Below are 27971 nucleotides of genomic sequence, written 5' to 3' on the forward strand. Positions count from 1 at the left end.
TGTGTAAATTAGGAGACTAAAAATGTTTCAAAAATACAATTGTGTGTGTATGCACACTATATAAAGAAAAAAGAAAATAGAATGTCAACTATAATTGAAAAATTTTAAAAATTTAAAAGAAAAGAGAGGAAGGGAAGGAAGACAGAGAAAAGGAGACTTATTTTTTCTCCTGTCTTGCGCAAAACTTCAAAAATGTTTCTTTTTAAGCGAAATTGAATTGAATTTGGAATTGAGTTTTTCAAAAGGGAAAATATGACTTATGTTTTATAGGAAATCATTTGTTTTGATGAAAAAATAAAATAACTTTTTGTGGCATATGAACCACAAGGTGGTGCTATAATCCCATGCTAACACTAATATTTTTAGAAGTTGATAGTTTTTTCTATTATAATTTTAAGCTCTTGATTTTTATAAATTTTTATAAATTTTGAAAATATAAAACTAATTGGATTTTTTCTAGAAATACTGAAACTTTACTAAATTCAAGATTATATATTAATTTCAAAATTTCATAATTTTCAACTCTAATGACTTAAGCATGTATTAGAATACTAAAAATACTTTAAGTTATTTCTACTTAGAATTTTAACTTCATGTTTCATGTGACAAATTTCAGATTATACCTACATAATGTAAACAGATGAGTAAGTAAAATAGAATGGAATGAAGTAAATAATAAAAAAGAAAAAACTTTTTTTCTCCCAAATAATGGAATCAGTTTTGAAGATTACCCAAAGGAATTATTACATTTTTCATTTGTAAAGTTAAAAACATAATAATTTATCGGGTAATTTAAAGTGAATTTCATTTTTCTCTTGATTTAACTTCACCTAAGACTTTTTCTCTGTCCAGAAAAATCTATTACTTCCCATCACTTAAAAAGAAAAACCTCACTGTGTATCTTGTAATATTGGACAGCCACCATCTGTGTCTGTGCTGCTGGTCTTAAAATGTGTTACAGAATAGAGCACTAAAATACTCAACACATTTTTCACCGTGAACTTTCCGACCTGCTTCTCAATACCAAAAGAGAATCAGACCCTTACTTTCTCAATGTGAACTGAAAATGTGTTGCTGCTTTTTGACTAAGCATGAAATTGCTGTATTTTTGTTTTATTTAATTTTCAATGAGCATTTTAAACTTTTCATTGCAACATATTCATCAGTACAGATGGCAAGATGGTATGTACGACAGCCTCCTGGGTACAATATGCAAGTCGCAGTTGGAGTGTTTCCAACAGGATGTAAACTATGGTCCTGAAACCTGTACTTTGAAAAACATTATTACTTAGCACACTGCCAACAAATGTCAACACAAAAATACAGTGCTGTAATGACTTCACTCAGTAAAAGAAATGTAGTGGCACATGAGTTTTCCTACGAAAAGTAAAACAGAGTAAAGCCGCATAATCATAGTGTAAAAATATTTTATTGTAAAATCGTAGTGTAAAAATATTCACTATTGAATGAAAAAGCTCAGATACCAAATGGAATTTAAATTCTTAATAAAATGTTGCAGTATATTAAAATTTGTAGAGAATTCTTAAAATATACAACATGTACAGTAGCCAAAGTCCTAGAGAAGTAAGTTCACGTAGAAAATTCTTTAATTAGTGATTTGGACCTCTCAGTAACTCTGCAGTTTCTCCAAACCTGAAAAATAATAAATAATAAGTTGAGTAAATAAATATCATAACGAGGCATATGATTTAAGTTGTTGAAATAATGCTTTTGAGCCTGAAATAAATTTCAATATTTCTATTATTTACAGGTATAGTTATTATTAAAACATTAAGCATACTATGGCCATAGAGAAGGAATATAAATAAAATACAAGATGAACTAAATAATAATTAAAAAAAAATACTTTCCTTTTTTCCTCCCAAATAATGGAGTCAATTTTCTTGAAGATTACCCAGGATGATTATTACATTTTTTATTTATAAAGTTAACTTATCTAGTAATTTAAAATGAATTTCTTTTTTCTGTGGATTTAACTTCATCTAAGGCTTTTTCTCTCTCCAGAAAAATATGTTACTTCCCATCACTTAAAAAGAAAAAATACTTCACTGTGTATCTTGTAATACTGGACAGCCACCATCTGTGTCTGTGCTGCTGGTCTTAAAATGTGTTAAGTTAATTAGGAGTCTTTATTTCTTGGGGCAAAAGTTATTTCAGTAATTCTCAAATTTCAAAAAATATAGTTTTCTAAAGTAGTTGGCTGCGTAATAATTTAAATACAGTTTCATATTTCCTTCCAACTGCTCTTTAGATATAATTATCATTTTTGGTATTACCTTACCAATAACTTTCTGAAAAGCCTAGCAATACTTTAACAATGCTTAAAATGTCTCCAAATCATCCATCTACACGTATTATTTAATATTTTGGTAAATCAGTTATCAAAAATAGATAAACTCTGGATTAACTATCAACCAAAAAGATCTCTGCACTCTTTAATCCACAATTAATTCCATTAACAATGTTTCACATCACTTGTTGGAAACCAAAACAGTGACTCATCTCACAAACACATAACTGTAGGTGGATTTATTATCCACTTGAGTCCTGAAGGAAATTCCACACCTGATCGAGAGACCTTTAAGGTTTGAAACACACATGCACATTCTATATATACTGTAATCCAATACAATTCCCTATAGAGAAATGAATTTCTGTTGCCTCTTTCTGTTACTTACATTTTTTCCATCCTTTCAATTCTCTGGATTGTTGTTCCCTTTAATTTAAAAAGCAACAAATTTAGGTGATTTCTCAAAGTAAACCATCATCAAACATGGACTGTGAACATACAGAACACAGTCTAAAACATTGCATTAAGTACTGTTTACTCATCACAAAGAATTTTTATGAGAGATTAAGATTTACACAGTTTCACTATTTTTCTACAACTAAATCTAATGCTTGCTTGTTCTCCTGACCTTAGAAAGGAAATCACCTAATCAGTTGCCAGTTTTTCCTACCTCTGAAATATCATTCAAACCACAGTAAATAATAGTTGAGGTTCTGGGAGTTGAATCTAGTGATGCTGTACTAGGAGCAGAGGACAGAGGAATACTTGCTTCTCTCTCTTTGCTTTTTATATCTGTGGAGAAATTAATTTTCAGGTGATTTTTTTTTCACAGTGGAGTCAAATATCTAAAAATTGTATGCATATATGAAAGAAAAACAAACATTTTAATGTAAATGGTTACTGATATAGATACAGATGACTTTTTAATATTTTTCTAAGATAATGACCTACATATAAAGATCTAGATGTTAAAAATGGCCAATAATAATTACAAAAGATAATATTATCTTTATCATGATAGAATAAATAGGCAAGATAATAACTTACTTTTAAATAGAAGCTACTGACTCATGTATATTCTTTTCTTAAAATGGTGGCAACTATTACTAAAACCAACTATACAAACTTTGTAAAAATCAAGAAATATTCTATCCTGAATTGATGTGTGTGGAAAAAATAATGCTTAACATTCAGGGTTCACATATTTCTTTTCCTAAAGAACTGAACAACTTTCCACTTCTAGTGTCATCTGTTCAACAAAATGATGGCAAACCTTTCCTACAATTAATTACAGAACATCACAGATAAGACATGCTCCTGTCGAGTCAATCGACAGGCTTGAGGACCATTTGGCTGCAAAAACAAGGCAGAAAAAAAAAATTAGACACCCACTTGAACTGGTTTACATAGACAGTTTTATTGTAAGCCTACACAGACAACCTCAATTAGGGAACAAAGTATTACCACATGAGGACTGAAACAACGAAGAAAGACTTTTACTTTCATCTTGTTTGTCTACTTCTCTTGTCTGTTTGCTCTATTCTTCTGCTTACTCATCGACATGAATTTGGAAAAAAATGGCCAGCCCAGCCCAAGCTCAACATCATTTGACTGACTTATGCTTGGTGTCCTAATTCCAAATTCCCAAGGAAGACAAAATTATTTGGCTCAACACCTTTTGTACTGGTATTCCCTGGATTGGGTGTCTAATCTTGACTGAATTATCTGAGCTCAGGGGTCAAGATCAGATGGAACAAATTTGAAGACTAGCTACATCCAGCTCTTTTAGCAGGCGATACGCTATTTACAGGTTACTAACAAATGCATTTCCTTCTCTTACATATATTATTTACTTATATGGAAGCTACTACGTAAGTTTAAATTAGTAACTTTGCATGTCCATTTTTATTATTTTACAGCACTTAGCAATTAAAAGGGTAAAACATCTCCCAAAATTTGCAATTTTCTACATTGGAATTCATTCAACCACTATGTCATGAAAAATATGTGAGCCGACTTCTTTAGCAATTCTTGGCCTCAGTAGTCTGTAAGTTCAATATTTTTTTTGTTCCTAGGAGCTTTGTAGTTTCTCAAATATAAGGTTTGAGAATATTAAAATTACCAAATACCTATAAAAGTCATTTTTCTAAACTCCTAACTATACCACCAATGCTAACACCATAAGAACTTACCAGGATTCAGAATACCCAGGTCAACACTAAAAGGATAGTCTTCATTCACTTCATTAAATGCTATATATTCATCATTCTGGAATAATATAGTGTAGTATTTAGAATGAAATGAAAAGAAAAATGTTCTCATTTTATATTCTTACTAATAAGCATAAAATACAAAGATGACATGATAATTGTTTAAATATCTAAATATTTCATTTATAGAGCAATAAATATTCTTATGTGTTAGAAATAATCTTTAAATGTAGAATCAGAGAGTAACCTTCTTGAATCTACTAACTTTACTATATAGGGAGGAAAGAAGACTAGGACCAGAAATTGAAATCCTGAGTAAATAAAGAAATAAATTTTTCAGATTTGATAAGACAATGGCAAATTTGGTAACTGTCTCGATGACATTTACCGTTTGGTTGAAGTAAATGAGTGAGAAAAGGAAAGTCTAATTTTCTTCACCCTGTAAAACAGGCCATTTGTATTATTATAGGATGTAAAATAATTTTAAGCTTTTTATAAACAAAATGAAACATTTTACCTCATTTTAAATACTTCAAGTATTAACAGCTCTAAAAGTTCAATTTCCAGGTTTGTCAGATTCTTATTTGAGGAAGAGAAAAACAATAGCCACAACAATAGCAACAAAACAGGCTATATGCATAAACAGGACTTCATTCCCACTAAATATTTTCCCATTACCTAAATATTTCCTTATTTAGCATTTCCAAAAGAACACACACACAACACTGAGTAAATTGTATCTGAAGTATTCTATAAATGTTAAGGAAAGAAAATACCTTTTTGGACAAAAGCCGTTCTGTTTCAAGAAGAGTGACACGACTTAGAAGATTAGTCCAAGTTTTTTCATTTACCATCACTTGTCCTTTCATTTTTTCTTCCAAAGAGTCTAATCTACTCTCTATCCAAGACAGTTTCTTAAGCTTTTCTTGGCATTCAGCAAGCATAGTCTGTAGTGCAGTAATCTCGGAATTAACTTTTATATCCTAAAATGATTAGAAGGATTAAAAATATTATCACACAAACTGAAATTCCTTTCACAGTCAGTGTATGCCCATTTCCATTGTGTTATTTCAATAGTTACAATAGGCAGTACAGCATGGAAGCAGGCTGCTTGGATGGACACTTATACTAGTTCATCTAAGATGTAAGACCTTGATGCCTCAATTTTCCTCATTAAAAAAAAAAACAACAGCAGTACCTACTTCATATAGTTCTTATGAAGATGAAATAAGTTAGTAAGGCTCTTAGAAAAATGCTGAGTTGTACAACAAAACTATCACTAACTAGCTTCCTGTAACAACAACTAGCCCAAAGCTAAGAGGAAATGACCAAGAAATGACAGTACATTGAAACTATTCAGTTTGCTATAAACAAGAAATAAGTCTAATGGCCATCTGACAGTTCTTATAAATGCCAACTGTATACTGAGATGTATAGAAGTCACAAAACAGAAGAAAGATAGCAAAAGGAGTTCTAGTAGAAGCAGTGAAGGTTAGACAGTATAATAGGGTCTATGGCAAGGGTGTCCAAACTGCGGCCCGCAATCCATTTTTTATTGGCCCTCAGCAAATTCCAAAAATATATTTAGTTTACTTAAATAAACCAGGTGAGGCAATACGTCATTCATCTCGAGTGAGTGGCCCGGCTGTTTGTGTATTTTACCGCATATGGCCCTTGGTTGAAAAAAGTTTGCACACCCCTGGTCTATGGCAATCAAGTAATACAAAACATACTCTAAGAGAGTAAAGGACAGGAAAGGTCCAAAAGAGAAAATGAGAAGGCAGTAGTGTACCAGTCTTCTCCATTCATCAATATAGGGAATAGGTGATAGAGAACCTTCACTGTACAAAGTAGTTATCTCTGTCTCATTAAACTGTAAATTCCTTGAAGTCGAGTAGTATGTCTTATTCATTTTTGAATTACCTGTAACACCTAGCCCAGTATCCAAAATATAAGCAGCAAATAATATTGATTCAACTGTATTCAGCAAGACTTATTGATTCTTGAGTAATGGAAACAAAGGTAATGTGTCATGATTAATAATTCAAAAGGCTAGAGATATTCTAAAGTTTAGGTGCTGAAGTCATCACATCAAAGAAAGCACATAGAAGAAAGAAGCACTGGTATCCGTTAAAGAAGCGCAAAATTCTTACTTGCTCAGACTTGATTTCAGGGAGCTTTTCTTCGGTAACTTTTATTTCAGTATCCTTTAACTTACACACATCAAATGCTTCATTAATATCTGTTACTGAACTTAACGTATCTTCAGGAATGTTAACACCATCTTCATTATACAGGTGACGAATCACCACAGCTTTCTTCTGAATAGAGAAAAATTCGTCAGAACTGCTTCAATGTTCCCCTCACAGGATTATTTTAAACACACACTTAGTAGCTTTGCAAAAGAACATTCTTCCTTTCCTTTAAGATTTACAAAAGTTTAAGTTACCACATATAACGTATATATCAAATGTTATTAATTAATGTTAATGTTTTATATGTGATGATGACATTGTGGTTATGATTTTCTTTTTAATTCTTTATGGCAGACGGGTAATGGGCCGATGTCATAACAAGATTTGAGGGAGGCACAACTCACACAACAGCATGAATTCCATCATCAGGCATACGAACTACAAAAAGATTGGGTTATGATTTTTTTAAAGCATTCTTACATATTAGAAAAAATACTGAAATATCTCTTCAATGATGTCTGGAATTTATTTCAAATTGTTTCAGATATGGGTGGAAAGATGTTGGGAAAAGTAGTTACAATAAAGATGAAACAAGATTAGCAGAGTTGATAAATTGCTGAAACTGGGAATGACTATGTTCATATTTGAAATGTATAACAAAAAGTTATTCTAAGAGGTTACCACATAAGCCACACATAAATAAATCTGTGACTAGGACTCATAACAATTTTTTTCCTATTAAACCACAAAATGTCAGAGCTTCAGCTAACAATTCAAACTTTATCATGACAAAAGTTAAGACCTGGGAGTAAGGCATTAGGTTAAACTATGCTCTTACGCAGGACTCATTCAGCCACAAGTGTTCAAAGCAGATTACGGACAAGAAAGATACCTATCAACAAAGAGAAAATATTCAAAACACTAGATTATAGGTTTAGGAACAATCAAGCACTGCATACTTCACATTCCTGGTAGAGAAATATGAACATAGGTAAATGAATCTATACCCGATAATTAATGGCATGCTCTTCCTATGTTCCGTGTTTTAGAAACACGAGATACATAATTAGGAGGAGTAAATGGTCATGACCACATAATATAATCGTCCTAAATCATTGCTATTCTACTAGGGAAACACGGCAGAAATAGGAATTAAAAAATATAAAGAGGAAGCTTGTCCAATTCTACATTTCTACCCACTCATACCTTTAGGAATGTTCCCCAGATAATACATGGTGAGCATTGTTAAAAGTCCTTAGAGTATAATATTGGACTAGGATGTTTTACCAGCTGCTAGTTTGAAAAGTGAATCTTGGACATTGGGTTAATTAGGTGGTAACTCTTATCACTCACTATAACACTCTTTCTTTGTATTTTCCTACCTTTCCTGAAGTCATAAACCTGCCAGTGATGTCAATGCCAACAGGTTCTGTAGATGTCTTCTCACTGTTTGAAGAAGGTTCTGACTTAACAGAACTGGTTTTCTTTCTTTGTTGTGATGGAGTCTAAAAAAAAAGTATTAAGATGTAAAAAAATTTATGTGAAAGCATGATGTATATTTAAATTATATTATTTAAATTTTCATATGAAATATGACTCTCAAATAATGAGAGTCTAATGAAACTACATGTCTTTTGAAAACTAAGAAGTGATGAAAATGTACTATGTTTGAACTGTTAGTTCAGGACATAGAGAAAATGTGCTCTATTTGTGTTCCAAGTCACACATATGTAAAAACAAGTGACTAGTATTTAAAGCAAACATCAGGTATTATAAAGTTAACCAAATCTGTGAATAATGCAATAACTGTACTATGTATTAATCTGCTTCTAGTAGGGTATTGATTTTATACATTAAAATACCAGCAACTTAGCATAAGTTAAAATCTATTGAGAAAATTACCTTCTCAAGACTACTCAACTCTTTGTGCTTTTTCATCACACAATTCAAAATATCACAAATAATTTGGATTTTCCATTCTGCAAATCCACAATGGAGAAACTGCTTTTTTGTCAAGATTGGTTTATAATTAAAGTGATCACGAAGAAGCTGTAAAGAGAGAATAGATCAATGTAAAATTGGGAGCAAGTTCTTTAAAAATACAAAATAATAAATGGCCACCTGGTCAGGGATGTAAGCCATCTTTGAGAGGAGAAGGAGGATCAAGCCATTAAATAAAGGGTACTGAAGAGATTTGTAGGGTGTGTAAGTCATGACCAGGTAGAAGTATCCAGGTAGAAAACAGGTAGTGACAAATGTACGAGAGAATAGATGGCTGTCTAGAGAGATAGAAAAATATAGCCAATGATCAAAAGTTCAAATATCCTCATACGTACTAGAAATACTCTTTCACTATAGAATAAAAAAAATACCAGGCAGGATGTCAGAAAAACATAGTTCTGTTTGTTTATAATTCTTCTACTATATGATTTTTAAGACATGTCAGCAGGCCTCTGAGTTTCAATTTCTCATTTGTCAAGTGAGAGAAACAGAAATCTTGGAGACAGTAATTTTCAAAACCTACTTTGGAACTCCAAGATTTCTTGGAAGTGCCTCTTAGGCTTCCACAGAAGTTTTCTGGATGAGAGGGAAAGAAAGGGAAGATTAAACAGGAGACTTTACACATAAAAGCTCCCATTTCATCAAATGCAACTTTCAATTTAAAAAAGAAAAAAAATTTTTGATTTGATAAATAGGTTTTATCATTGTTTAAGAAAACTACGGTACTTGAGCAAAACTTAATGATAATAAATAGGGTTTTAAAAAAAATTAAATGAGATTAAGTTTAATATACATATAGTACAAGTGTAAATACTAGGGTAGACATAAAACATGGTTCCAGACCACAAGGAACATAAAATCTCAGTCAAAGCTATAGTTCTTTTTTACAAACAATTAAATTAATGTACAATTCTATGAACCACAAAGTTTACTCAATAAAAACACATTTCTCTCTAACTTCTACAATTTATTAACTTTTATGTGTAAATTTTACTAAAATTTGGTATTAAAAGGGAAAATGATAACCAAGGAGTTAGCAGTTGCCATATTTAATAGAGTATGAAACATAAAGCAAACCTGAATTACATCTTGATTGTTGTAATAGAGACTGCATTTAAATGAGATAAACACACAGGAAAATACGGTCAACTGTCCACACTGCATATATTTTAAGGAGTTACCATAAAAACATTTAAAGATCTTTTTAAAGATTTTAAAAAACCACTACTGACTTCTAAAATAATTATTGTTTCATAAACTCAAAAATACCTTATAGACAGTATCTATAAAGCGCAAGTCATTCTTTGCTGTGAGCTCTAGATTGGATTCCATTAGAAGTTCTGCCACGTAAGGTGAATATGAGGTAAGGGAATAGCTGATGATGGGCAAAGATGCTGCTACATCTCCCTTTACCAAACTGTTGAAGGAAAAAGAAAAAGAATTTTAATGAACATAATTCCACAAACTTGGATGATCAGGGAAATATAAGAATTGTTGTCAATAATTTATAACTTAACACTATAGTCATAATAATTACGTGATACAAAGAACCTTTAGGTTCCATTCCCTACTCTAAACCAGTCTAGCCAAATTATTATGAAATTCTATTATTCATTTGCCCAAACAGTTGCGATAGTTCTTTAGTACCGACAGTCTATTTCCATAGTATTTACTGCTTTCCCAAAGTTTAGCCTTACTCAATCTAGTCCATTTTCTAATAAACCAAATGTACCATCTTACAGTGCTCAAGTACAATTGATGCTTTCACAAACACTTGTTATATTACTTCATTTGCCTTTTACCATAAACCTGCAAAGATAAAATATTATGAATTCTAAGTTACAAATGAGGAAAACAGGGCTGGGAAAGGCATTTATGGCAGGCAACTAGGCTAATTAATTTACTATCTTCCACCTTATCAGTCTCCTTTGAAATCTGTATCTTATTAGAGTATGCTAATTTTCCAGTCTAGAAAGGTATTCCACTCTTCTCTGCCTAGCTATTATTCATTCTTTACGAATCATTTGTCAAATCTCAAGCTTTCCATGAAGCCATCCTCAACGTTTAATCTGTATTTATCTCTTCCAGAATGATTCCCAGGGTATTCAGTATCTGCTGCCTCATGCTGTATTGTATTGTTGTCTAATTGTCTACATATGGATCTTATTTTCCCAATACCTTCTCAGTACCTTCACAGGTTCTCCTACAACGAAACATAGGAGAGATGTGTTCAATTAGCCAGTTATATCTGTTCAACTAAAGTAATAATGCACTTACGTAAAACATTTGTTTTCCACAAAATTCAAGACATACATAAATCTTCCTATCCCCACCCCAATTTTTTTTAATAAGGCAGAGAACAAGTAAATGATGACAGCATTACATTTTGTTTTTCAGGACAAACATAAATTGTTTCTCTTTTATGTTAATGGGTATAATAATATTTTACCCAGTAAGAAAATTGCTCTGGCACTCTTGTCTATCTGTAAGACAGTTCAAAAAAAGAGTATGAAAAAATTACTTTTGAACAGCAAAATCTGTCCCATTTTATCCACAATTATGAATAGAAGACAGCCAGGTCTGCATTTAACATCTCTTATATAAAACGAACTCAAAAATTTGGTTATCTAGTTTCTAAAGACTTTAATTAGAAACAGATATTATGAACTGGCACACAAAAACAAAAAACAAATCACAAAAAAAATTTTAAAATGGGAAAAAGTAGAATCAAAATAAGTATGTGGGGTGCTCTGTGTGTATGTGAGTGCATGTGTGGAGGGTGAATCTGAAGAGAAAGCAAATAGTGTTACCTATCTCAGTAGACCCTGCAGATATTACTGTTCTGAAATGATCTAAAAATTACTGTTCCGAATGACACTCTTGCGTCAATAAAAAAAAATCGAATGTTTAAACACTGTACTCAGAAGAAAGGAAAGGAAAATAATCATTAGAATTATTCTCATCCAAAATGTCTTTTAAAGTGCTGATGGTTAAAGTGGTAAAAAGAAAACTTGGCTACTCAAACCGGTTAAGTCCTGGCAAAACTAGACAGTAGATTTCCCAGTTTTGAATTACCAACCTATGATTGGTACATACTATGGAGTACCTTCAGCTTCTGACTTATAAATTCTGTAATAAGAGTCACTAGAGCCCAACTTTCTCCTTATTCTTACTATCCTTTCATTTGCAGTCATCACTTGGTATTAGCTCTCCTGAGTATATAATCAGAACATCCATTTTAATATGTAAAGCCCATTATTTCAGGATTCTACTTAGTAGTTGGTTTAACCAAGATTCACTCTACTTGAACATATACCTAAGCTGGACTTGTCCCTTGATGCTTACTCATTGAATAAATATCTAATTAGCTTCTAATATGTACTAGACATAATTCTAGATGTGGGCATATGGTAATGAACAAAACAAAGTACTAGACTTCAGTCTACATTCTAGGGGGGAAAGAGTTAATCAATCAATAATCCCAGTTAAGAAGAAAAAGAAGTATTAAGGGATAGAGGGCAACAGGAGTACCATATTAGATTGGCATGGATATAGAAGAAACGTATGTCACTACGTTCTACAAAAGCAAGTCATATTTGGAAAGTGGAAACTAGAGCAAAAGATACCAAGTGGAATCTGTTAAATGAGTTAGCATAATAACAATGTCAGGCATGGTATAAGTTGTCATGAGAAATTTATTAACTATTATTATCTATTATCTTCCAAATCAAAAAGAAATACCACTCAACTGAATGTAAGAGGGTGGTAAATTATATATTTAACTAATGAAATCCATTGTACTTCTATGAGCATAAAAGTTGTAAAGAGACCATACTTCATACTTATGTATATTGCGCTTCTATTTCTAAAAGGTGTTTTAAATCTCAAGTTGGATTTTTTCATTAATTTATACTTTGAAACCAACTCCTATACTTCCCTGCTTTCTAAAATATTTTAATCATTTCAAGGAAAAGTTTAAAAGTACCCAGATAAAATCTGTGTCTTTATTTGAATACTCCTCATGTCAAATATTATCCTAAATCATTACCAAAAAAGAATACAAATAAGTTTGATATTATAGCATACCCTACACAATCCACCTCTTGAGGATAATTTAGCGAGCGGAGAACTTGTTCTAGGTTCCGTAAGCTTCTCTTTAAGTCACCTGTTGCCATTATTTAACATTACACTCAGCTTCAGCTTTTGAAATACTAATTTGCACCTAAAAGTAAGAAATCCATAAAACACTGGTTAAGTTTGTGTATTTTTGAAGCTTCTCTATTCTATTTTGTTCATATCTCCTATAGGTACTTACCATTGTTTATTTTATCCTAGCTATTTCTCCCTACTTATCTTCCCTACTGGTCTAGTAATGTCAAGTACCATTTAGGAAGAAACATCAACCTCAAATAACCTCATCAATGACTATTTTAGATACTTATAAAAGCCACATAATAAAATCAGTAAAACATGGAGACAAAGAAATTTAGCACAGATTTAGCCATTAAACCCAGGACTCTGACCTCAGGTAGTTGCCAATCAGATGCTTCACTTAAGAAATAAAAATAGATGAGTTAAAAATGTATATGTATTCAGGGTTCAACTGGTACAGTACAGCAGATTAAATTTATGTTATCTTTATTTCCTTTTTCTAAACATCACTAAAATGAAAGTCCATGATTAAAAACCACGTACACTAACCAGGGCAAACAGAACTAGAGGGGATTCCACATGACAGAAAAGGTATCAACAAAATTTTGGAAGATGCAAAGCAGAAGGATGAGTGATAACCAATCTAGCAGCACAGAGACAGGCCAGTCCCATCTGCCTATTTAAGAGAAAACCAATAGCAGCAAGATAGGTTCAAAAATTAGGACCCCTTAGTAGATTTGAAAGTTCATACAAGGAGCCGGTAAATCCTAGATTTTTACTTTCCCTCCCCATCCCACACAACTCAGCTGGACAACTAGGTTTAGCAATGCATGTTTAGGTAATATCAGAGCATAATCTATGAATTAAAAAATCGTTAAGTTGTACTGCATTAAATTAAAAACATCTGTTCTACAAAAACCATTGTTAAGAGAATGAAAAGACAGGGAGCAAATATTTAAATCCTCTACTAAATAAAAGACTTGTTTCCGAAATATACAAAGAACTTTTAAATTTAACAGTAAGAAAACGAACTATTCAATTAAAAAATGGGCAAAATACTTGTACAGACATCTCACCAAAGAAGGTATACAGATAGCAAATAAACGTATAAGAAAAGATGCTCAATATCATGTATCATTAGGTAATTGCAAATTAAAAAAACAAAAAACAAAAAACAACAATACCACTACACACCTATTATAATGGTAGAATCCAAAAAAAAAAAAAACTGGCCATACTAAATGCTTATGAGGATTTGGAGCAACAGGAACTTTCATTTACTGCTGGCAGGAATGCAACAGTATAGCCATTTTGAAAGACAGTTTGGCAGAGGTGAAACCATTCTGTATGGTATTGCAGTGGTAGACAAATGACATTATGCATTTGTCAAAACCTATAAAACTGTACAGCGCAAAAAGTGTATGCAAAGTTTTAAAAAGCCATTTAGGAAGCTGGCAAATCCTAGGAAGAAATGCAGAGTGTTATAAGAAGGTCTAACTGTATTACTAATGTATGAAACAACCTCATACATGAGGGGATGAGTGGAAAAGGTGCTTTAGAAATGAGTGGACTCTGTAAGACTAACGGCAAAATAAGTGCACATAAACACTGTTCTCTAGTTTATAAAGTTAGTTTTCATGTACATATAAGTTAATTCTGATACTTTTATACATATGTACTGCAATTGAACAATTAAGTAAACGGATGGCTAAGCCAGGTTTTTCACTGCTGGAGCGGGAATTTACAGATAAGCAAGGGGAGACTAGAATGAGCCATGCCTAATGGATTCCAGTTAGAGACATCAGTATGAATTCATCTTTAGCTTAATATAGATACAGAGAGTTTCACACTGAAATATTGATAATTTGCGCATACAGACAGCTTAGTATATACACATATATTTCCTTTCTCTGCTAGCTGAAAGTGCCTAAAAGCAACAACACCCCAGTAGCAAAGAGCACACATGGCATCCAGATCTTGGTGTGTAATGCTGTTCTCCAATAAAAGGAACCAGGGCTCCCTGGAGAAATGGCCAAATCCACGACTGGGTCAGGAAATATACAAGATGAACCTGAAACACTACATCGTTCCAGAAAGTAAAGAAGTACACACAAAAGAAACCAATCAATCCCACGTTGATGGGGGTACGTCAAAAGGACCCAGGAACAAAATGAAACAACTCCCAATGGTCAAAGCTAAAACAATTTGAACAAGAAAATTAATAAAATACTATCAAATTAGAACCCAACAAAAAATCAGTATAATTCAATACACTGACCAATAAAGAGAAAAAAATCTTATAATCATTTTAATGTATGCATAACAGGCATTTGATAAAATTCAACATTCGTTCATTATATAATTCTTAGGACATTAGGAATAGAAGGAAACTGCCTGTATTTGATAAAGGATATCTACAAAAAATCTAATGCAACATCATATTTAATAGTGAAATATTAAAAGCTTTCTTCCTGAGATTAGGAATGAGGCAAGTTTACTGACTCTCATCATTTGTATTCAACATTGTACTAGAGGTGGTAGACAGTATAAAAATGAAAGAAAAATAAATAAAAGGAATAAAGACTATAAAGGAAGAAATAAAAATGTCACTCACAGGTAACATAATTGTATATGAAAAAATCCAAAAGAAAATAAAAGAAATAAATGAATTTAGCAAGGTAGTTGTGTAGAAGGCCAATGTAGAAAAATCAATCGTATTTCTCTTTATTCCCCAAATAATTAGAAAATATGATTTAAAAAGTATATATATATATACAAATAATTCACTATAGCCTCAATAAGTATCATAAACATGTGAATAAATCTGAAAAGATGTGCAAAACCTCATAACAAAAAACCATAAAACTTTATTAAGATATATTAAAGAAGCCCGCAACAGAAGAGGTGCACACCTTGATCAAGGATTGGAAGACTCAATACATTAATCCGTAGATTCAATGCATTCCCGCCTCTCCCGTCACCACCCCGCCCCCCAAATCCTTGTGTTTTTCTTAGGTCGAAATCGATAAGTTGAGTCTAAAATTTATATAGAAATGAAAAAGATAAAGGATAACTATCGAGATCAAAACTGGAGGACTTAACACTGGATATCAGGACTCATTATGACGTTAAATTTGGAGTTAATGAAAAGATGTACAAACAGAACAATGGAATAGAGTCCAGAAATAGACCATAAATATACTGATACTAGATTTATGACAAAGTTGATAATGAGTAGCCCTGGAGAAAGGATGGTCTTTCTCCAAAAATAGCATTATGTCAACCGAATATCCAGATGGAATAAATAAATCTTGAACCCCTGATGTAAAAGGTACCCCACATCCTTCACAAAATTAATTCCAGGTTTATTGAAGATCTAAATGTAAAACGTAAGACAATCAAGTTTTCTGGAGAATAACATTCTCTTCAGAATACAATAATCTTTATGAGCTTCAGGTGCAGAAAGATTTCTTATGACTGATAAAATGAAACACATTAAAATCAGTAATTTCTATTCATCAAAAGACACCTTTAAGAGAGTGGAAAGATAAGCATTGAGTGGAAGATGATGCTGTCAATATATATAACCAACCAAAAGATTCATAGCTAGAGTATGTAAAGAAATTCCTACAAAGCAATAAGAAAATGAAAGACAACTCAATAGAAAAATGAGAAAGGCCTGAATAGGAACTTTACAGAAAAGAAAACATGTGCAAAGATACTCAATCTCATTAATTATTAGCAAATTACAAAGTAGACAGAAAATGTGAGGCTGTAGAAGATCTGACACGCAGAATGCTGTGAAAGGGTAAATTAGTACAATTACTTTGGAAAATTTACTGGTCATATTTACTAAAGCTGACATACATAGGACCTATGAGATAGAAACACAACTCCATAGAACATAACAGAACGTGTATGTGTGTGCACCAAAGGACACAAAAAATATTTGAGATTTTAAATAAAATGGTTCATTTTTTTAAATCCCAAAGAAAGTAATAGCATGGAATTATATTTTAAAATGACTTTTTATTGCATGGGATAGTGCTTTTGTTAAATTCTCAAAAAAAGGTTATTCCCTAAGGAGGTTAATAAAACAAATAAATACATAAACAAATACTTAAGAATTAAGAAAGACCTCTAGTCAACCAGTAAGGCAAAGATCAATAACACACTTAAAAATATCTATTTGTAACTGTTCATAGACACTTCATAAAAGGAAAATAATATACTTTGAGTAATGAAACCTCTGGGAATGAAGCTTCTTTAAAATTAAGTAACTGACATTAAAAACAAAACAATTCATAAATCAGGTGAAGTAGAATTAGTATGGTCTTTTCCCCCTCGTGAAGTTTCCAGCAGTTGCCCAGGATACAAATCATCTCCTTACACACTTCTGTTCTCTGTACATAACTAGAGGTAATAAGGCTAGCAATTTAAAAAATCCAATATTCAGTAAGTTTTCTAGTTTAAGTCCCTAGTCATCCAATTCTGTACCCTTTCCCCATCTTTGGGAACACAGTATCTTCCTGTTCCAAGTGTCCTGTCCTTTATCAACATGGTAAAGAGCAGGTTATTGAATATACGCTTATACACTCATGCATGGGTTTTAGTCAGTATTTTTCAGCCATTCAATTACTTCAACTACATGTTTACATTTTTAGGCACAGGGAATTTCAGGTACTGTCAAATGGGAGATAACTAGAAAAAAAAAAGGAAGTAATCCTAAAATCACATTATACAAAATACTGTCCAAAAAGGTAAACCTCATTTAACATCATTTAGGATGACTGGGGAATAGATGGACATATGGAAGCAGTAAGAGATGACTTCCCATCATTAGCCTTTACTTTCCTGGGAAAGATGAAGTGGGAACTTATCTGGCCGTAACCGCAAAATATAATATATATATTCTTAGGTATTGTCATTGGCTAGTATAGTAGGTCTAAGCTTGTTTTAAATTCCAGACCCACCTACCTTAATACAATTTTTCTAGGGTACTTTTCCCCCTAACACATTCTATAACTTTAATATAGATTGTATCTCTTCCTACAGACTTCCTTTAATCATTCCAGTTGTATACGCCATCTTTCCCCTACATGTAATTTTAACACTTTATGTATCTTTCCTTTCTCTGAAGTCCTAGAACATATAGCAACATCTCATATTATTTCTGCCTCTGGTAATTGGATTTCTGACAACAAAGTATGTTCCTGGGACACATACTCTTCAGTATCAGTAGAATAAATGTTATGAAGAGTAATACACAAGTACAGCTTGGATCTGTAGGTGAAGGAGATAAGCGATAAAACAGGATAGAACAAATAAAGGGATAAAAAACGTGAGTATCATAGAAAAAAAATCACACCTACTGTTCTACATTTTTCATGAAAGGCTTTATTAACTAAGTCTATTATAAAAATGAAAAACACTTAAATTAAGATAGTAAAAGAAGACAATCTATGGCTTATGCACATTTTAACAGTTTCAGAGATGAAAAATAACTTGTTACAATAAAAAATTAATATTTTCACTTCATAACTCTTATCAAAGGAAATTAAAAGGAGATATTACTGAGCTTGTAGCATAGATTTAATCATTAAGATCTCCATATTGCTTCCTCCAGAGAGCGCTCCCTACAAGTCAGCTGTGCCCAACTTAACTCATTACCCAACATGTTGTGAAAACGGAATACAATAGCAGTTTAAGATTTTTAATCTAGTTCAATTTCATTGCCGTTAGAGGTCATGAAGTGATGCCTCCCAAAGAAATGCCATTGAACTCAAGAGTGCTTTTTGTTCAAAATGAAGTCAGCCACTATACTGGCTGTAACCATTACTGGGGTTGATGACTAAGTTTGTGACAAAGTTCGTCAGTCTAGATATTATCTAAAAACGACGTGTATGCAGGATGGCCTCAGGGTTTTTTGAGAATTACTTTGGGGAACTTATTCAATAGTGTTTGGGGATTTTGTTGGGTGTCCGATGGACATGTGTCCTGTTTGGGAGACCACCTCAGGGATGCTGTGGATGCCTGGTCATGGCATTGTACACCAGAGGCTGGACATTAATGAATGCCAACTATAATTTTATGTGTATAATGTGATGGCTCGGTGTGAGGTCGGGGTGGTGGTGGATGGGGGGAGGGGGGTTCACGGTGTGAGGAATGTAAAAATAAAATAAAATAAAATGAAACTAAAAAATAAAAAATAAAAACAAATAAAAACGACGTGTATGGAAAATAAAGGGAGGAGTAGAAATCAGGAAAAGTTAAGTTTATGAAACTTTCAGCAAAAGATGTTTGGGAAATACTGCTATAAGAGATAGGAAGAAAGGTCTGGGAAAGGAAACACATTGAGAAAATTAGGGGAAAAAAACAAAGGGAATAAGGGACAAGTACAGAGTTCCGTAGGACTGCTGTGTTCACATAAAACTGTTAAAAGGTTTGCGGCTCATTTTCGAAAAAGTCTTGTGTAGCTATAATTCCAGAATTAAAATGTCAAGATTGATTTTTTTTTTTCATAATGGGGGAAACATCAATAGTTTCAGGAAAGTGGAGAAATACTGAAACACCAGGGAAATGCAAGAAAAGAAAGCATCCACTACTGTCATCTCTCCCTTCTAGTCAGTATTTCCGAGAAACGGAATCGCTCCTCAGCTCAGAGGATCCAACGGGAGGAATCAGTGGGTAACTTCCCAAGCATAACGCACAACCTCATCTCCGACGACGAGCGGCCCCAATGCTTCCCCCATCCTAGTCACAGAAGGATGTGCCAGTTGGGTATACACGCCGTATCTAGGGCTCCTCTCCCTCCACGTGATTGAAAAGGATGAAAAGGCAGACCTGGTCCTGAGCTCCCGCCCGGGGTCTCGGTACGGGCAGCGGGGAGAGGACACCCCAGCCCAGTGTAAGATGCAGCTCCCGGGGCTCCCCCCGCAGCTTGCAGCCGGCGAGCAAGGCGGCAGGCGCCGAAGGCCTCTGGCCTCCCACACCTGCGAGATGGGGAGGTAGCACATGCAACCAGAGAGAGCCACGGGAACCCACCTCCAGCAACTGGTCCCTGCGGCCCGACGCCGGCGCCCCGGCGCGATTCTCGCGCCGAGGGTTTGTATTCGGCGCAGCGGGTGGCAGCCCTCCACGCACCGCGGCCCGGTCGTCAAAGCTGCCGGCTCCCCGGAGCGTCACGATTCCTCGCTGCCGATTCCACACCGCGTTCGTCCAGACTCCTGAGGAGACTGACTCGGCTAAGACCCTTCTCGATGGCCAGTTCGATCGCAAGCTGCAGATTAGAAGTTTGCCTAATTTTGATGCTCAGAGTGGCTAGGGCGGTCAAGTGAGAAACTGGGGATCCATAGCGAATCGTAAACAACAGGGATAAAAATGCTCTTTCTTTAAGGCTCAGATACCCCACGTCACTTCCGGCAACAATAGGAAACGTCAAAACTCGGCGAGTCGGCAGCTCTGGCTGCTGCAGCTTTGAGGGACCCTGAGCTCGGAGGGGGCCGGTGCTGCTTCAGGGATTCTCGCCGCTGTCAGCTCCACCGGCGTGAACACGTGAAGTTTGAAACCGATTTATCCATGGCCTGGGCACCAGTTCCCGGCTGAGCCATTTTCTTTTTGGCTAAAAGCCCCCGCCCGGAGGCCGGTTCGTCGCGGCGGCGGTGGGGATCGCAGGTCGCTCAGGTAAGAGCGTCCGGCTAAATATTTCAGAATTCTTGCCTCTTTTCCCTGTACACTCCTACTTTTCTCCTTGGAAATAGACGACCGGTGCTTGCCAGTTGGCAGAAACTTGCCAACCAGCAAGACTTTAGGGCCAATGACAGTGCAAAGCATCCTGAGTGACAGCGGTGATGGCTTATTAGAATGAGGAATCGGTGTCAGGAGGCGGGAGTAGGTGTGTTCCTTGTGTTTCTAGGCCATTGGGGTACAGGTCAGTTTGGGACCCCACGTAGTGACCCGGCTTTATTCTGAAATAAAGCCAAGAAACGGCAATGCTGTCTTTCTTCTAGCCTAAGTGTTGCTTTCAAGTAGAGGGGTTTTTTTTTGTTGTTGTTCATTACATTCAGTTATGATCACGATGGATTTCAGTTCTTCACATACAGTTAAGGTCATGATGGATCGCCAGTTGCTTCAGTCGTCAAACTTTGGCTATAAATTTGGCAAATTCTTAATTTGTTCTGTCTTTGTTTCTGTGTGACTGGCCTCTAGTATTTTTGCATGGTGGGTGCTGAATGAAATATTACTAATTGTATGAAATTACATAAATGAATCCTAATCCTCAGTCATTTAAGTTTTTTGTTGTTGTTTTATTTTTAGGTTCCTTATATATTTAGTAATTTAATAATTGAGCCCACTTGTTTTAACAAATGGAATTTTTATTTTCAAGGACCCTATGTGTTTCGTTCCAAATCAATATATCGTGAACTTTATTCCTGCAAGTTGAAGCCAATTTATGTTTTCCATTTCAGCTTTTCTTCATTTAATGTTTGGAGTTTGTTAACCATATTTCTGAGGTAGAAGGGTTCCCCACACCCCAAGAAAATGGTTTACAAAATTGAGCAGAACGACGAATAAATTTTATTCTATTTTTCAGGTTGCGTAGAAAGCTTCCCATTTTTATCCAGTTAACTTGGCAATTTGTCTGATGAGATATTGCATTAGTTATCTATTGCTGAGTAACAAATTGTCCCAAAGTATAGCATCTTAAAATAATAAATATTATCTCAACGTTTCTGTGGGTCAGAAATTCGGGCACAACTTAGCAGAGCGCCTCTGACTGATGGTCCAGCTGCATGTTGGGGGCTCTTCACATCTCACCTGAAGACTCCACTGAGAGCTAGAAGGATCCACTTTCAAATGCAGTCACCTGGTGTTGGCAGGCCTAGGTTCTCCACTTCATGGATTTCCCCATAGGGCTGCCTCGCAATATAGCAGCTGCCTTTCCTTGGGGTGAGCAATCCGAAAGAGAGCACCCAAGACCCTGTATAGTCTTTTGTAACGCAATCTCAGAAGTGGTATCCCATCACTACTGCCATATTGTATTTGTTAGAAGTGAGTTGGTAAGTCCAACCCAAAATCATTGTAGAGAGGATTATACAAGGGCATAAATCCCAGGACGCAAGGATCTTTGGGAGCCATCTTAGAGGCTGTCTAACAAAGATACCCTGGCTGATAACTTTTAGGAGTTAATAGGTAGGAAAACCGAGCAAAAAAGCCGTCAAGACAAATGCAGCCAGACAAAGAGAAATGCTAAACTGTAAAGAAATAAACAAACTTGTTCAAGGCTCTCTCTCTGGGGTAAGTTTTTTTCCCATCTAATTATCTGAAGAGAGGCTTATTATTTTGCTTGAGAAACTTTGCCTGAGGGAATGATGTGTGTGAGATGAATGTTTGTGTTTTAGGGTCTATGTGAGCAGAGCATACTTGTATCACAGCTGGAGATTGTGTATTCCTTACCCATTGTCATTTTATATGGTTGAAATTGTATCAAAACAAACGTGTAAATATAGCTTTTATGGAGGAAAGAAGTTAGGAAAGAGTAGAGGAAAGCCTTCTAGTATAGAAAGAATGTAGGTCAGTGGCAGTCTTTATGTTGATATGAGATCAAATAGGGATGGGTAAGGTGTATCTTAGAATAGAAATGTGCCTTGGATGTCTGTTTTTAAACATTACTAGGTGGCAGGCACCACCTTTTTCAGCATTACCAGGATACACATTACCAGCACAGCTTTTGTCAGTGAACCATGTAAGTTTATCAGAAATTAAAGGTATAGACTTTGTATGTGTGTGTGACGCTATTTGGCTGTGACCCACTGTAAAATTGCCTGTTTCCAGGTTTGAAAGATGTTATAAATCCTTATCTGTTAGCAGAATATTCAAGTTTATTTTGTACACATCAGGGGCTTAATACTAGCCTGATTGTGTCAATTCTCAGAATGTAAATTTGGCTTTTAAATTGCGGCTCCATATCAGCTTAACATACTTCATTTATAGTTGTTTTGGGCCCTTAGATATCTGCAAAATTTTAAACAGATGCTTGAAAAAATAACACAGTTGAAATACTTCCATCCACAAAATATCTTTTGATAATAACTTCTAGATAAGCTAAAACATGCATTGTAATTTATTATATATGATCAGTTTAATAAGGAATGTTTTGTTTTTATAGTGCTTTTGTGTTGATTAAAACATTGACTTGCCAAGAGATGATCTTTTCTTTGATCACAATACATTGAAATTAAACTCATTCAAATTTATGGTTTTATAGTTCATTGCTTAACCAACTGCTATGTGCAGCTATCTATTTTTTTCCTCCATCTTGATTCAAATTTGGAAACTAAGGCTAATTCTTTAGCTGGGCTGTGACAATGCATCAAAATCATTAATACTGAAAGTCTATGAAATATATATCTTAACTCATGATGTTTTTCATGGAATTATTTTGCTTAATATTTTAAAACAATTTTAATGAAATACATTTACTTCTAGAAATTTATGTTCCCTATGTCTTTATTTTTTTCTCATTGCTTTGTTACTCTGGCAAATTTATGACATAGATTCTACAATAAAACTAAAATGTCCTGACTTGAGTAAGTTTATATTCGAGGCAAGTACTTTTGTGGTATAGAAACGAGAAAAGATATTTGTGGTTTGAAGTTTAGACAGCAGGTTTAGGGAGTTCAGCTCTGTGATCAGCAGTTTGTGTTCTTCAAGAATAGATTGCATAGGATTTCATAAGCTATTTGAAAGAAGGAACAAGATTTTGGCAAGTGAGCCTTGCTTGGAGAGCCCCTATCTGCTCAAACTGAGTAGTGATTTATAGAAGTCACGAACGTGGAGAAAAAGAGAGATGGAAAGGACACGTGTTAAATACACACACACATTCCCCATACATCCATCCATCTCTAGCATCTCTTCATTTTACTTTTATTTTAAAAATTGTTTTTTGTTTTATTTTCATAGAATTTTAGTTAAAGGAGACCTTAGAGATCAACTTCAAAACCCTTATGTTACAGGTGAGGAAACTGAGACTTCAAAATTTAAGTGATTTGACCAATACTCACAACTAGTTAAAGCAGGAGCCTGAATCAAATCCATATTTTGTGTAGGTCTCTTTTCATTATTATATGTTTTCTCATCTCATTTATGATTTTCCTCCTATTTTGAGCTGCCCTGCCCTTGATATTTATTATATTTCAATACCTTATTTTATGTATATAAAAGCAATTCAGTGAGAATTACAATTTTTGTTTTGTTTTGGTTTTGAATTCTGCAACTCTCATAGTAATGGCCATTGTGGTTAGTGTGCATGGAGTATACTGTGTCCCGAGGAGGTGAGTTGGGATATGCAACCATGGCAGCTGCTGATTATAATTAGGCTGAGTAAATAGTGCAGTTAAGTAAGAACCAGTGTAGTTAAAAATAATGCTGGTGAGAAGTATGATAAATTTTTTATTGAAAAGTTAAAACAGACTGGAACATTTCTTGCAAAAAAAATTGAAGAAATTAAATAAATAAAATTAAATAGGCCCAGAATTCTGAACATTTTGGTCACATTTAAATGACACATCTTAATTTTTACATTTGTTTAAATTAAAAAACAGGAAAAAACTTTCAGAAAACAAAGTAATATTGTAAATCTTTGTGAATTAAAAAAAAGTACAAATGGTATGCCTTTTAGTAACAAAAACTGCTCTTGCAGGACCAGATCTTTAAATTTAATGAGTGGGTTTTTTTTTTTTTATGTGTTTAATGTACCCTGTGACCTCTTTGTACTTAGCTATTTCCCTTTTCTCCTTAGAAAGACCTCCTTGTGGACTTACCCTTCCTTCATTTCTCTACAATTGTTGCCTTTCAATTTTAGAGGTGTGATTGGTTATCAGGTTTTTTTCTTTTAATTCCTTTCCTTTCCTTTCCTTTCCTTTGCTTTTTTTTTTTTTTTTAATTCCCTACTCACTCTCTTCTAAACTACTTTGGTGGTCTGTTCTTTTGGAAGTAGAGAAATAAATGCTGGGCTGCCAGATTGATTCTAAATGTCTCATAGAAAATATTAATATTTTCTCACTGTATTTCCATGTTCTTATGTGGTTGAATAGTATCGCATGATACCACTTAAAGATTTTTAAAACCTAAAATAACCAAAGATCTAGTTGTTACTTTCTACTAGGAAAAAATTGAAAAATTTCAGAAAGATATAAATAAGTGAATGTCCTCATTTTTAAGTTTTAATAGAAATTGCATTTTAGAGATAACTCTTTTGGTACACACTTTAGATCTTTATCTGAGATAGGAAATTTCTTATTTATAAATTACACTATTTAGACACAAGAAATATTGAAGAAAACTGGCCATTTATAATGAGTATTTAAACGAGATTATTCATGTCAAGCATCATAAACCAGTTATTGCTCAGGAAGAGACTTATGGAATTGGTTTGCTCAGGAAAAGAGTTAAGGAACCGGTTTGCTTCAAAGAGAAGTACTTAAAGCACAGTACTTTTTTGTGACCTCCAGACTCCTTTGTATTCTTCCTGTCTTCCACTGTTATTCTCCACCTGAATAGTACTATATAAACCATTCTTTATTACTTGTAGTTGTCTCCACAGCATGTGCTATTTGAATGCTTAGTGCCAATGAATTACCAAAAGCATTAATTACTAGTATAGTTACCTTTTTCTTATAGAATAGTGCTTTATTTGATGTTTAACTGTTACAGAGATACTTGATATTAAGCCATGTAATATTAAGCTACTTAATATTTTAAAGAAAGGTTTTATATTAGATATACCAACAACTATTAATAAATTTTTTTCTATCTTATTCTCTTCTAGAAATACTCTTTTGAAAAAAGACAATACATTACAAATACGATCAGTCAAAAATACCATCCCTTTTAGAAAAACAGCCATCTACTAGAAGTAAATAGAAAAGTATTATTGTTCTTAAAACTTTAATAATTTAGTTACTCATATAGTTGATGGTAATAAATCTAATTTGTACTTCCTTCTAAGTAGAAGTTCCTTTATGCTGTTACAACAGATTCATTTAGGCTAAAACTTTTTTCAAAAAATAAGAAAGTACATCCAAAACCACAACAGGAAAGTATATATAGCTGTTTCTCAGATTTTTGCATTAGAGAAAAAGAAAGTGAGGCAGGACCTACATACTGCTTTACCAATTAAAAGATGCTTTTATATGTTTTCTTAGTTAAGGTCATAGCAACCCTGTAAAAGAGATAGTGAATTCCTCATTTTATAGGAAACGAAGTTTAGAAACCTTGCTTAAAGTATTTAAGATCATACAGCATATGACATAATTGGAGCTCCAATTTTAAATTCACCCTCCAGAGTAGGTGTCAAGAAAATCTCTACACAACTTTCTCCTCAATTATGCATGAAAATCTTATTTCAATTGTTAGGCTATGTTATATATTTTAAATCTCTACTGGAAAAAATATATACAGCATTTCACTCTAGATTTCTCTTGTGTTCAAAGCTATAAGAATACCTAAAATACATAACAGGATAGCATATTCCACTCATTAAAAAAAACAGAAAAAGAAAACCTCTGCACATTTCTCTCAGTCATACATTAGCATATCAATAGTGATTAAAAATTATGATAGTACTTAAAGCCAAAAAGGTATGTCTTATCACTGGCTGATGACTAAATACTTGATCTTATTTGTCAAACTGTTTTTATATAGAGTATATCAATCTAAACAAAGATAGATTCTACTTACTTTATATATTTAATACTTATTTTTTTTCTCCTAGCAAAGGTAAATTGTATCTCTCCAAATTGCATAGAATCTAAATTAATGAAATCTAGAACCAGGATTGTGACTACTCAAGTATTTAAATCCAAAATAATCATATGTACTCTGAAATGAAAGAACCAAAGTAAGAGTTATCATTTAAAGGGGGTTAAGAGGTGGCTACAGAACTACCTCTTCTTGTAAACTACCTACTATGGGCTAGGTCTCTAAATCCCATTGGATAAGAATTATCCATTATTTTACTGATGAGGAAAATGAGGACGACAGACAATAGGCTCATCATATTTTGTGTTGGAGTTTAAACCGGATTTTTTTTCACATCAAAGCCTATGTGCTTTCCACGGGAATAGTAGCTTGAGAGAGAAGCTTCAGCTGGGAACGAGAATGGATGTAATAAGCAGTGACAGAGGTAGAAGATGCGAGCCAGTGATGAAGAAGCAGATGGTAGACTTGCTGTTGCCATCTGTAGGCTCTAACAGCTCTGGGCATGTGGTTTGGTGGTTAAGAATAAAAGCTTTGGACTCAGACCTGAGTTTGAATCCTAAATCTTCCATTTGCCAGCTATGAAATCTCTTGCAAAGTTACTTCTAGATATAAAATTAGAATAATGATATCTACCTCTTAGAGTTGTTGTGAGGATTAAAATGAGATATACATAAAAACTTTCAGAGTTCTGGCACAAAGTAAAAAATAAATAGTTTATTCTACTAAAACAATATTGTTTAATACTTATATTATTAGAGGTTATGTAAATAAATATGTACATAATATTATATACAAAAGGAGGGAATACAGCCAGGAATTTCAAGCCTTAAATCTACACACACACACACACACACACACACACACACACACACACACACACAAAGTTAGAGGAGTGTTTTTTTCCTACTTTATTTAAAAATTTTTCTCCATCCTTTAAAGTAAAAATTTCTATCAAAAATGGTAAAAAGTATTCTTACTATTTTGATGTGTTCCTTGAGAGGTTTCCTACTACTCTTAAGCCATAATGCTGACCAGTTATATCCTCAGTTAGTGTTTTTCAGTCTGTATGACACTAAGCTCTTGGGCCATAATTCCTAATCTGGGTACACATCAAACTCAAAAGAGTTTTTTTCAAATTCATGTGCCTGGATTCCACAACCAGGAGATGATCCGTTTACAGAAAGGCTTTAAGATTAATAAAAATAACCAGTATATACCCTTTACCAATATTCACCAATTTAAAAAAATTTGCAGCATTGCTTTATCATTTTCTTTATATAGAGATAGACGTTACTGCTTTTCTGAACCATTTGAGACTAGGTTGCATAACATCATGCCTTA

At 33.8% G+C, this 27971-nt stretch overlaps 2 protein-coding genes across 9 annotated transcripts in view; one reads left to right on the plus strand and one right to left on the minus strand.

Annotated features, from left to right (window-relative positions):
* Positions 1-1410: 1410 nt before the first annotated feature.
* CEP44 (centrosomal protein 44) lies at positions 1411-20284 on the minus strand. 6 transcript variants are annotated; one of them, XM_081076230.1, is made up of 11 exons: positions 19914-20284; positions 12804-12939; positions 9987-10134; positions 8619-8765; positions 8099-8221; positions 6675-6842; positions 5298-5504; positions 4504-4579; positions 2982-3103; positions 2700-2737; positions 1411-1653 (listed from the first exon to the last, which is right to left on the minus strand). In XM_081076230.1, the coding sequence occupies exons 2-11, from the start codon at positions 12890-12892 to the stop codon at positions 1611-1613; spliced, it is 1161 nt and encodes a 386-aa protein (XP_080932356.1). In that variant the 5' UTR covers positions 12893-12939; positions 19914-20284; the 3' UTR covers positions 1411-1610. The 6 variants fall into 6 exon arrangements, with proteins under 6 accessions (XP_080932356.1, XP_080932358.1, XP_080932357.1 ...); XM_081076232.1 differs by having other exon boundaries at positions 6675-6839; positions 19914-20049; XM_081076231.1 differs by lacking the exon at positions 19914-20284 and adding an exon at positions 19713-19806.
* The window catches only part of FBXO8 (F-box protein 8), a 44369-nt gene continuing 36675 nt past the window's right edge, over positions 20278-27971 (plus strand). The window contains exon 1 of one of the 3 annotated variants that reach the window (XM_081076238.1): positions 20278-20552. The gene's annotated coding sequence lies outside the window, so the exon portion shown is untranslated. The remainder of the gene's footprint in view (positions 20553-27971) is intronic. The other 2 variants (XM_081076236.1, XM_081076237.1) reach the window with 2 other exon arrangements.

The sequence above is a fragment of the Rhinolophus hipposideros genome, assembly GCF_964194185.1.
Source record: "Rhinolophus hipposideros genome assembly, chromosome: 16".
Lineage (NCBI taxonomy): Eukaryota > Metazoa > Chordata > Mammalia > Chiroptera > Rhinolophidae > Rhinolophus > Rhinolophus hipposideros.

Excerpts from the sequence above, each read along its gene's own strand:
- CEP44 (XM_081076230.1), bottom strand. The coding sequence starts at position 12,892 with ATGGCAACAGGTGACTTAAAGAGAAGCTTACGGAACCTAGAACAAGTT. Across the intron at positions 8,222-8,618 it reads AGTTGAGTAGTCTTGAGAAG|ACTCCATCACAACAAAGAAA; the intron begins GTAATTTTCTCA and ends CTTTTTTTTTAG. Across the intron at positions 6,843-8,098 it reads GGTTTATGACTTCAGGAAAG|AAGAAAGCTGTGGTGATTCG; the intron begins GTAGGAAAATAC and ends TTCTCTATTCAG.